Genomic DNA, 12,698 nt, shown 5'->3' on the forward strand with positions numbered 1-12,698 from the left:
TAGAGGACAGACCAGAGGGGTAGCACCCATGTATGGTGAAATACAGTAGCAGTGTATGTGTTATATGGTACAGTACAGAGGTAGAGTGAATGCTGAGTAATATGGGTAAGGGTGATGAATTCAGAGCATGGATCAGTACGTGGAACTACCGCGTTGTGGCCATTACTGAAACTTGGTTGAGAGATGGGTAGGAATGGGTGATGAATGTATCAGGCTTTGAAAGTCTTAGAGAAGATAGAGGAGGAGGTAAAAAGTTGGGAGGGGGAAGGAAATTGCACTGCTACTCAGGGACAGTATCACAGCTGCACTCAGAGGAGACGTAATGGAGGGGTCAGACTCTGAGTCCATTTGGGTGGAACTCAGGAATAGGAAGGGTGCAGTCACACTGATGGAATTGTACTACAGGCCCCTGGATATTGAGGAACAGATATATAATCAGATTAAGGAAATATGTCAACATAATAGGGTTGTCGTCATGGGGGATTTAAACTTCCCTAATATAAACTGGGACCTTCTTAATGTAAGGACTTTAGATAGGGCAGTATTTAAGGTTTCTTAAATCAATGTACGGACGATCTAACGAGAGAAGGTGCTGTACTGAACTTGGTGTTGGGTAATGAGCCTGGCAAGGTGACTGACCTTTCAGTGGGTGAACAGTGAGGGAAAGTTAGGGAATCATGACCACAACTCCTTAACCTTTAGGACAGATATAGATAAGGACAGGTATGGTTCTTATAACCATATAACAATTACAGCACGGAAACAGGCCATCTCGGCCCTTCTAGTCCATACCGAACTCTTACTCTCACCTAGTCCTACTGACCTGCACTCAGCCCATAGCCCTCCATTCCTTTCCTGTCCATATAGCTGTCCAATTTAACTTTAAACGACAACATCGAACCTGCCTCAACCACTTTTGCTGGAAGCTCGTTCCACACAGCTACCACTCTCTGAGTAAAGAAGTTCTCCCTCATGTTACCACTAAACTTTTGCCCTTTAACTATCAACTCATGTCCTCTTGTTTGAATCTCCCCCATTCTCAATGGAAAAAGCCTATCCACGTCAACTCTATCTATCCCCTTCATAATTTTAAATACCTCTATCAAGTCCCCCCTCAACCTTCTATACTCCAAAAAATAAAGACCCAACTTGTTCAACCTTTCTCTGTAACTCAGGAGATAAAACCCAGGCAACATTCTAGTAAATCTCCTCTGTACTCTCTCAATTTTATTGACATCTTTCCTATTATTCGGTGACCAGAACTGTGCACAATACTCCAAATTTGGCCTTACCAATGCCTTGTACAATTTCAACACTCCATCCCAACTCCTATACTCAATGCTCTGATTGATAAAGGCCAACATACCAAAAGCTTTCTTCACCACCCTATCAACATGAGAATCCACCTTCAGGGAACTATGCACCATTATTCCTAGATCCCTCTGTTTCACTACATTCTTCAATGCACTACCATTTACCATGTATGTCCTATTTTGATTAGTCCTACCAAAATGTAGCACCTCACATTTATCAGCATTAAACTCCCATCTGCCATCTTTCAGCCCACTCAGCTAAGTGGTCTAAATCTCTCTGCAAGCTTTGAAAACCTACTTAATTATCCACAACTCCACCTATCTTAGTAACATCTGCATACTTACTAATCCAATTTACCACCCCATCATCCAGATCATTAATGTACATAACAAACAACATTGGACCCAGTACAGATCCCTGAGGCACACCACTAGACACCGTCCTCCAACCTGACAAACGGTTATCTACCACTACTCTCTGGCGTCTCCCATCTAGCCACTGCTGAATCAATTTCACTAATTCGATATTAATACCTAACGATTGAACCTTCCTAACTAACCTTCCTTGTGGAACCTTGTCAAAGGCCTTACTGAAGTCCATATAGACAACATCCACCGCTTTACCCTTGTCAACTTTCCTAGTAACCTCATCAAAAAATTCAATAAGATTTGTCAGACATGACCTTCCACGCACAAATCCATGTTAACTGTTTCTAATCAGGCCCTGTCTATCCAGATAATTATATATGCCATCTCAAAGAATACTTTCCATCAATTTACCCACCACTGACATCAAACTCACAGGCCGATAATTGCTAGGTTTACTCTTAGAATCCTTTTTAAACAATGGAACAACATGAGCAATACACCAATCCTCTGGCACCATCCCCGTTTCTAATGACATTTGAAATATTTCTGTCAGAGCCTCTGCTATTTCCACACTAACTTCCCTCAAGGTCCTAGGGAATATCCTGTCAGGACCCAGAGACTTATCCACTTTTATATTCCTTAAAAGCGCCACTACTTCCTCTTCTTTAATCATCATACTTTCCATAACTACTCTTTTTGTTTCCCTTACCTTACAGAATTCAATATCCTTCTCCTTAGTGAATACCAAAGAAAAGAAATTGTTCAAAATCTCCCCTATCTCTTTTGACTCTGCACATAGCTGTCCACTCTGATTCTGTAAGGGACCAATTTTATCCCTCACTATCCTTTTGCTATTAATATAACTGTAGAAACCCTTTGGATTTATTTTCACCTTACTTGCCAAAGCAGCCTCATATCTTCTTTTAGCTTTTCTAATTTCTTTCTTAAGATTCTTCTTACATTCTTTATATTCCTCGAGCACCTCATTTACTCCAAGCTGCCTGTATTTATTGTAGATCCCTCTCTTTTTCCGAACCAAGTTTTCAATATCCCTTGAAAACCATGGCTCTCTCAAACTTTTAACCTTTTCTTTCAACCTAACAAGAACATAAAGATCCTGTACCCTCAAAATTTCACCTTTAAATGACCTCTATTTCTCTATTACATCCTTCCCATAAAACAAATTGTCCCAATCCACTCCTTCTAAATCCTTTTGCATCTCCTCAAAGTTAGCCTTTCTCCAATCGAAAATCTCAACCCTAGGTCCAGTCCTATCCTTCTCCATAATTATATTGAAAGTAATGGTATTGTGATCACTGGACCTGAAGTGCTCCCCAACACATACCTCCGTCACCTGCCCTATCTCATTCTTCTGGTAGAGTTTTAAATTGGAGTAGGGCATTAGGCAGGAACGAAGAAGTGCCAATTGGGAACACCTTTTCTCTGGCAAATCCACATCAGACATGAGGATGGTGCTTTAAGATCAATTGTACAGAGTACAAGAAAGGTGTGTTAGAAGGAAGAAATGGAAAGATAAGAGATCCATGAATGTCCAGAGAAGTGATGAATTTAGTCAAGAAGAAAAAGGAAATGTATATAAAGCTTTGGAAGTTTTGAGGTCGAGGAGGAGGAAGTTTTGTGCCTGCTAATGAGTATTAAGTATTAGAGGTACCTGACCAGGATCTTTCTGCCCTCTCTAGCTACAGGTGAGGTCCCAGAGGACTGATAAGTGGCTGATGTTGTACTTCTATTTTAGAAAAGAACAAGGGAAAATCTCAGGAACTGTAGGCTGGTGAGTCTCACCTCAGTTGTAGAGAAATAACTGGAGAAAATTCTTAGGGATAGGATATATGATCATTTGGAAACCCTTGGCCTAATTAGGGAGAGCCAACATGGTTTTGTGCAGGGCAGGTCTCCCTTAATGACTTTATTGATTTTTTTTTGACAAGGTGTCAAGAGAGAGTGATGAGAGTAGGGTAGTGGATGTGGTCTACGTATATTTTAGTAAGGCATTTGACAAAGTCCCACATGGGAGGTTAATCCAGAAGATTAAGATGCAAGGGCTGTTTGGATTCAGAGCTGGCCTGTGCACAGAAGACAGAGGCTAGTGGTTGAAGGAACTTATTTGACCTGGAAGTCTGTAATTAGTGGTGTTCTGCAGGGATCTGTGCTGGGACCTCAGCTGTTTGTAATGCATATAAATGATTTGGATGAAAATATAGATGGGTGAGTTAGTAAACTTGCAGATAATACCAAGATTGTGGAGTTGTGGATAGTGTAGCGGACTGGCAAAGAGAACAGTGCAATATAGATGATTTACAGATATGGACTGAGAAATGGCAGATAGAGCTTAACCCAGATAAATGTGAGGTGTTGCAGCTCAGTGGGGCAATTGCAAGGAGACAATGCACACTTAAGGGCAAGATCCTTAACAGTGTTACTGAGCAGAGAGATCTTGGGATCCAAATTCATAGCTCCTTGAGGGTGGTTACACTGTGTAGAAGTGATACAGCTGGTCAGAACACTCTTGACGGTGCTCTGGTAGAATGTAGTTAGAATGGGCAAGGGGAACATCACTCTTCTCAGTCTCCGCAGGAAGTGGAGATACTGCTTGACTAAAAGGTGGTGTTGAGGGAACAGGTAAGATCATCCATGCTCTGCACTCCAAGAAACTCGGTGCTCCTGAATCGCCAGGGAGGAGCCATTGATGGCAGTAGGAAGTGGTCAGCCTGCATACAGTCTCTCAGGTTATCGTGTTGACACCAATCCACGAGCTGCTGTACCTCCTGTCTGTGTGCCGACTCATTGTTGCTGATGAGGACGATCACTGTTGTGTCATCAGTGAACTTAATGATGAGCTGGAACTAGCAGTACAGTTGTGCATCAGTAGTGTGGACAGCAGCAGGCTGAGCATGGGGGTGGGGGATGGCCAGTGCTCAGCATGACGGGGCTAGAGATGTTGCTGCCAACGTGGACTGTCTGAGGTCTTTCCATCAAGAGGACCATAAGACATAGGAATAGAATTAGGCCATTCAGCCCAGCGAGTCTACTCCGCCATTCCATCATGGCTGATCCTGGATCCAACTCACCCCACACACCTGCCTTAGCGCCATATCATTTGATGCCCTGACTGATCAGCAAACTATCAACTTCAGCTTTAAGTATGCCCTTTGCTCTGTCTGCATTTGTGCCCAATCACTGGCTTGTCCTTCCTTACATTCATTTTACACCCATTATCTACTTGTAAACCTGCTGTTTCATCCTCAGTTCTACCATCCTGATTCCCATCCCCCTGCCATATTAGTTTAAACCACTCCTGACAGCTCTAGTAAACCTGTCTGCAAGAATATTGGGCCCCCTCGGATTCAACTGCAACCTGTCCCTTTTGTACAGGTCGCACCTGCCCCAGGAATCCAAAATCTGAATCCCTACCCCCTGCTACAATTCTTCAACCACACATTTATCTGACACCTCATTCTATTCCTATCCTCACTGTCGTGTGGCACAGGCAACAATCCCAAGATTACTACCCTTGAGGTCCTGCTCCTTCTTAACTCCCTGTATTCTTTTTTCAGGACCTCCTCCCTTTTTCTACCTGTCATTAGAACCAATATGTACCATGACCTTTGGCTGCTCACTCTCCCATTTCAGAATTTTGTGGATGCGTTCAGAAACATTGTAAGCTCTGGCACCTGGGAGGCAAACTACCATCCGTGTTTCCTTTTCGTGCCTATCTGTCCCGTGACTATAGAGTTCCCTATTACTGCTGCCATCATCTCAGTTCCCTACCCATCTGAGCCACAGGATCAGACTCAGTGCCTGAGGCATGGCTGCTGTTGCTTCTCCAAGGTAGGTCACTCCCCCAACACTACTCAAAATGGAGTACTTATTGTTGAGGGGGGCAGCCACAGGGTGCTCTCCGCTTTCTGACATTCTCCAGCCCCTCTCCTGACAGTCACCCATTTATCTGTCTCTTGTAGCCTTGGAGTGACTACCTCCCTGTATTATCACTGCTTCAGTTTCCTTAACAAGCCAAAGGTCATCGAGCTGCAGCTCAGTTCCCTAACATGGTCCCTGAGGAGCTGCAACTCGATGCACCTGGTGCAGATGTGGCCATTGGGGAGGCTGGAAGTCTCCCAGAAGTCCCACATCTGACAGCCAGAACAGAACACTGACTCTGTAGACACCCCCATACTCTCAAGAACAAAAGAAAGAAGAAATAAGGAATGAACTTACCTACTTACCCTGCCTTCACCTGTCCTCGCCAAAGCCTTGTAGAAGTTCTTGTATCATGTGTTATACAAAGCGCACATGATAGGGTGTAGTGCAGGATAGGTAGGAGCATGGTACAGATACAGGTTACAGACGCTCAACTTGTAGACACCCTCATATATAAATGAGCTCCCATAATAATATCAATAAGTTTATAAAATATATGTGTTATGTGTTTTTTCTTGTGACTGTTTTTGCATGCTCTTTGAATGTGCTATGTTCAGTAGGTCCTGGAGCTTGGTCCCAGAGACACAGTGTTTTGTTTAGCTGTGTTCATATATTGTTGAATGATAATTTAACCTGAATTTGAATTTGAGAAGTCCAACATACATACCTATGTTTATTTCTATGAATGGCTAAACTAGTTCTCGCTCTCCATCCACTTTTACTAATGGTATATTACTGTGTAGACTGTAAATGGATTGAATGATAATTTAACCTGAATTTGGATCTGGAAGTTGAGAGGAGAATTCAATCAGCTACGAAAGTCTTTGGTGCTTTGCAGAAGTGACTTTGTTCTCGCCACGATATTAAAATGGCAACCAAGGTCAAAGTGTATAACACAGCTGTTTTACCATCTCTGCTTTATTCAACTGAAATGATGACATTGTATCGGAAGCACATCAAGAAATTGACCAAGACACAACACAGGCATTTATACCAAATATTACACATCAAGTGGCAAGAGAGGGTACCAGATGTGGAGGTGCTCAAACGTGCTGGGACAGTCAGCGTAGAATCTCAGCTGCGTTGGACTGGTCATGTCACAAGAATGAGCGATGATCGTTTACCCAAAGCTGTTTTCTCTGGCGAGCTACATGAAGTAAAGAGGAAGCACGGTGGTCAGAAACTGCTCTACAAAGATGTGCTCAAGTACCATATGAAGAACACTGACATGAATGTCAACACCTGGGAGAAAGGTGCTTTGGACAGAAGAAGTTGGCACTGCATTGCCAAGAAGTCAATCCCAGCTATTGAGGAGAAAAGGTAGAAGAAATATGAAGCAGGTCATGAACGCAGACGTTCGGTGCTAGACCAGTCAAATCACAAATGCAACCGATGTGGGAGACAGTGCCGAACCAGTGCTGGTCTTGTGGCCCATAAACGTGCCTGCAGAGACTATACTCTCAGCACAGTCAGCATCGAAATCGATGGACAGCCGAAGAAGAAGACCACTTCAGGAAGTCATTGCTCCACGTTTGTGGCCACAGTCTCTTACACAGTGATGCTTTATTTCAACTACATTGTTTGATGTTTTGTTTCCAGCACTCTGGGGCTCAGGGAGAGATCCTGCAGGACCGGATCGCCATCCGTAGTAATGTGACCTTGGCAATGGCATCCCTGCATGTCTCCACACTGGAGGAGGTGACCCAGGTCAGCGCAGTGCTGGCTCAGTGTGCGGTGAGAACACAGAAACTTCTCTCCCTGTCTTCACCACTCAGTTACACCCATGTCGCAGTTTGCAAAATCAGGTCCAATTTTCTCAGCTCATACACAAGTATTTGTTTTTCTTTTACTCATGCTCAGAGGCAGCTTCACTAGCATTCACTGAGAAACCTGATCAGATTGATGAGATAGGAGAAGAACTATAGCAAGTTGTGAACTCAGGTCTTAGGTGAAAGTAAAAGAGAGGCAGATTTGTATTTAATTGTCTTCACCCTACTGATGAAGTGACTCTGGGCTCTTGTTTTTTCAAAAATTCAAGATTAAAGGTGTTTACTGTCATTTCCAATACACAAGTGCACAGGAGAACAAAATAATTGTTACTCCAGATGTGATACAGCACAAAAAACACACAATAAAACAAAAAGCACAATAATAAAAACACATAAGATAGGTTATATACATAGATTGATTGTATATCCACAAAGTGACGCTAGGCACACGATTATCATGACTGACAGGAAGTGATAGAGTAGCTAGCAGTGGTTGGGGTTCTAGGGGGGGTCAGTTAGTGGGTGGAAGTGTTGATCAGCCTTATTGCTTGGGGAAACTAACTGGTTCTGAGCCTGGTGGTCCTCGCGTGGATGGTACGTCGTCCCTTCCCTGATGGAAGTGGGACAAACAGTCCATGAACGGGGTGTGAGGGATCCTTCACGGTTACTGACACTTTCCGGCACTTTTCTGTACATACGTCCTTGGTGCTGGGCAGGTTGACACCAGTGATACTTTGGGCAGTTTTGACTACCCGTTGTAAAGCCTTCCTGTTTGCTGCAGTTCAGAATGGAATAGTCCAAAGAGATTGCTGTGTGAGGTTTCCAGAGATGATCGTTTATTATATTTTCATTTCAGGTTTTTCTGGAAGTAGTGAATTAGACCACTAAAATGCTTCTTGATCTGAAGAGCATATATAAACCAATTAAACAGTTCAGGTCAAAGACTGGCCATCAGAACAGGGAAAGGGGGAAATCAAGGTCATTTTAAGATGCAGAGATGGGGGGAGGAGGGATGGATAGGACAAAAGATGTGTCTCCAATAGGGACAGGCTGAAATATCTCTGACAGGGTTAGGGTGAAGTTGCCTTGGAGGCAAGCTATTGAGGTTACCTGGTTGATAATTTAATGTGGCAGTTGGTGAGCGATAAGACAATCAAAGGATGTGAATGAAATGTACAGTATCGTTATAGGACAGACCCCGTTTTGAAATCAATGAAAGAAAGGGAGTTAAAATGGGCAAGTATTACACACAAAAGAAAGAAAATCTGCAGATGCTGGAAATCCAATCTGGGAGACTACTTCACCGAGCACCTACGCTCCACCCCACCCCCAGAAAAAGAGGAATCTCCCAGTGACTACCCACTTGAATTCTACTTCCCATTCTGACATATTAATCCATGGCCTCCTCTACTGCTGCGATGAGGCCACACTCAGGTTGGAGGAACAACACCTTATATTACGTCTCGATAGTCTCCAACCTGATGGCATGAACATTGATTTCTTGAACTTCTGGTGATTGCACCCCCCCACCCTTTCACCATTCCCCATTCCCATTTCCCCCTCACCTTATCCCTTTACCTGTCTGTCACCTCCCTCTGGCACTCTTTCCCCTCCCTCTGGTACTCTTTCCCCTCCCTCTGGAACTCTTTCCCCTTCCATGGTTATCTACCCTCTTCCATCAAATTCCCCCTTCTCCAGCCCTTTATCTCTTTTACCTATCAACTTCCCAGCTCTTTACCTCACCCCACTCTTGGTATCACCTATCACCTACCACTTCGTACTTCTTCCTTCCCTCCCTTCACCTTCTCATCGTTTTTTTTTTGCAGTACTGATGAAGGGTTTCGGCCCAAAACGTTGACTGTTCACTCATCTCCATAGATGCTGCCTGGCCTGCTGAGTTCCTCCAGCATTTTGTACGTGTAACCAGTATTATGGATAGATAACAGACCAGTGTTATATAGGCACAGAAAATGAGTTACTGGAATTTGTAGAATTTGGTGTTGTCTCTGGAAAGTTGCTGTTCTTTGGACTTGTGTTAGGCCTCATTATAAGAGTTTCAGAGTCAGAGTAGATGGAGAATTAAAGCGGCAGACAAAAGCAATCTCAGCATTAGCCATGCATTTTCAGTGCAGTTGTTCTGCAAAGTGTTCACTCATTCTGTATTTTGAACACTGAATACAATTAGATTGTAGAAATACTAGTGAATTGCTGACCAAAAATGGTACACTGCTTGCATTTAATTTAATTTCCTCTGTAGTGAAGGCTGATGCAAAATACCTGCTTAATTAATCTGCCATGTCCGTGTTTTCCATGACTGATTCACCAGGTTGTCTACCTATAAGACTAATGTTCACTGTTAGCTCTCTCGTTAATGTCTTTTACATTTCTATTCAGCTTTATCTCACAATCTGATTTTCCCTTTCTTAATCATCTTTTGCTCATCTGTTGATATTGTCTTATGACCCATCTGTTAACCCACCTTTATGAAATCATTTTTTTTCTTCATTTGTTACTGGCCTTTTACGTTCTTGTTGGGATGAGATGTGTAATGCCAGGACAATGTTCTTCCAGAAACAAAATCATCAGTCGGAGCACAGTCAGAAGCTTATCATTTCATGAGTTTATATCTTTCTCCGTCCTAGGCTTTCCCTGAAGAATTTGTTAGGGGAGAAGGATTAGCCAGAAGTTTGGAGATGAGCAGACAAATGATTGACATCATTGGGAATAAGACAGGTCAAGGATCAGCCACACCCACAGAAGCTGGAAGAAATATCTTGCGAGTCCTAGGTACCTGGAACTTCCGTAAAATATTGTATTATAATGATTATATTTTGTAGTAGGTGATAAATTCTTCACATTGCCAGTATTGTATCAAATCTGGCTAGAGTCACTGTACAAGACAGACAAGGTTTAGGGTAGCGATTAAAGAGGATATGAAATTTTAAGGTAAATCAGTCAATAAGAGAAGAACATAATCAAAAAAATGCAAATATTGGAAATCTAAAATAAAAACAAAAAATGCTGAAAACCTAGCATGTTGGGTATCATCAGATTTCAGGTTGTTTACTGTTTACATCCTCTGATATTAAATGGAACCATTGAACCAGCATCTGTGTGAAGAGAATTAGTCATAGTCATACTTTATTGATCCCAGGAGAAATTGATATTTGTTACAGTTGCACCATAAATAATAAATAGTAATAGAACCATAAATAATTAAATAGTAATATGTAAATTATGCCAGGAAATAAGTCCAGGACCAGCCTATTGGCTCAGGGTGTCTGACCCTCCAAGGGAGGAGTTGTAAAGTTTGATGGCCACAGGCAGGAATGACTTCCTATGACACTCAGTGTTGCATCTCGCTGGAATGAGTCTCTGGCTGAATGTACTCCTGTGCCCACCCAGTCCATTATGTAGTGGATGGAAGACACTGACCAAGATGGCATGCAACTTAGTCAGCATCCTTAGACTTAGACAGAAATAGTTAATGTTTCAGCTTGAAAACCCTTTGTCAGAATGGGCTAATTTCAAGGAGATAGGAGCAGATTTAACCAGGGCGGGGGAGACTGGAATAAATATTTGTTCATTGTTTCTGAATGCAGGTGCTGCAATAGCTGTGATAAATTCTGACCTGAATAATGGCAGTGATGCAGCCAGTGGCCTTGTCACTTCTGCCTCCATCTTCAGGCTGACCAACGATCTCGTCCAGTCTCTCATGCGTTCTCGTGTCCTCAATGAGGAACTATTGTCTCTGTCTGTCTCAGAGATTGACGTGCAAGGGAAAAGAACAGACCCCTTCAATTTGCTGTGTGCCTGGCCTCAGGACCACTGCCACTTCCATGTCCCCCAGGCACTGTCCCATCAGCTGTCAGCAAACCGTGAACTCATCCAGATCACAATGAGCCTCCGAGTCAACCCGTTCCTGATGGGCTCTGTCAGCAATGACAGCATCTCTACCCACCTTGGATCCATGGAGTTCAGCAGTCCTCAGGGCCAGCCTGTCCCCATCAGTGGCCTGTCCGCAGAGACGTCGATCCGCGTTATCTTACCGGACAGGAGGACGCAACACTGGAGGCGTGGTGCAGTGACAAAGGTCCTCGGTCCCGGAGAGAGCACGAACTTCACAGTCCAGCCCGTGAGCAGCAACCATGCAGCCGGACTCCATGTCCACCTGCGATTCACCCTGCTGGGTGAGTGTTCATTCAGCCATGCCCACTTAGGGTGTAAGTCCTTCCATTGACTTTAATCCTCAGGGAATGGAAAATGCCTGAGCGGGGTGGGATTGTGGAGGGAGAGCGGATGATCTAATTAAATAGAGCAGCTATAGAGCTGTATTCCTCAACAGTCTAACAGAGTTAGATATGGCCCTTGTTGAGTTAGATATGGCCCTTGTGGCTACAGGGGTCAGTGGGTATGGAGGGAAGGCTGGGGCGGGGTTCTGAGTTGGATGATCAGCCATGATCATAATAAATGGCGGTGCAGGCTCGAAGGGCCGAATGGCCTACTCCTGCACCTATTTCTATGTTTCTATGTCTTCAGCTGGCATCCGTCCTATCAAAGCCTCAAAGGAACCAGCCTCCTCGTCCAGCTGGATAACAAGTAGACTCTCCATTCACCCTTTTTATCCCAAGCTGATTATTACCTAATAACCAAAATGTTCAAAGATGTTTGATTAATTGATTTTAATCAAATTTCAAAGTAAATTTTATCAAAGTCCATATATGTTACTGTATAGTATCTTGATATTCAATTTCTTGCATGCATTCACAGGAAAAATATAGAAATACAAGGTAATTTAATTCAACTCTACTTGAACAGACAAAGGCTGACAAATGACCAATAGCAAAAGAAGACAAAAGTGGAGACTAGTTCTTAATGGCTGGAGATTGTAGAGATAAATTGAAGGATAGTGTTTCTGGAGAAGGTTCAGACGATTAATTGCTGGTGATTGTAGAGTATGCTGAAGTGCAGAATCGCCTGCAAATGTTTCAGGAGATGGGTCCAGATGGCAGGCTTCAGCTGATACATATTCAGATTCTGACCTCGGGTGTGTCAGTGTCAGGTGACCAGCCAAAGGGCCTGTGTTCAGACGTGCATACAACCTGAATTCAGTCTCTGGCCCTGGGAACTTTGATTCTGGCTCAGTCCTCAAGAGGCCGAAGGAACTTAAATGGGGGAAATTATCCACTCAGTTCCTGATTCAAAATGAAAATCCAGAATTTGTAACTTTCAGCCTGCAAGGACTCCTTTTCTGCATGGATTTGTGAAAGGAAAATCATGTCTGACAAATCTCATAGAATTTTTTGAG

At 43.3% G+C, this 12,698-nt stretch overlaps 1 protein-coding gene across 1 annotated transcript in view; it reads left to right on the top strand.

Moving 5' to 3' along the window:
• Nucleotides 1-12,698, top strand: part of pkd1b (polycystic kidney disease 1b) — a 185,371-nt gene that overhangs the window by 76,931 nt on the left and 95,742 nt on the right. Inside the window, 3 exon segments of the mRNA XM_072242758.1 lie at nucleotides 7,221-7,355; nucleotides 10,033-10,177; nucleotides 10,993-11,580. Of these exon segments, the coding sequence (XP_072098859.1) occupies nucleotides 7,221-7,355; nucleotides 10,033-10,177; nucleotides 10,993-11,580 (868 nt within the window).

This window comes from Mobula birostris, chromosome 24, assembly GCF_030028105.1.
Source record: "Mobula birostris isolate sMobBir1 chromosome 24, sMobBir1.hap1, whole genome shotgun sequence".
NCBI classification, from domain to species: domain Eukaryota; kingdom Metazoa; phylum Chordata; class Chondrichthyes; order Myliobatiformes; family Myliobatidae; genus Mobula; species Mobula birostris.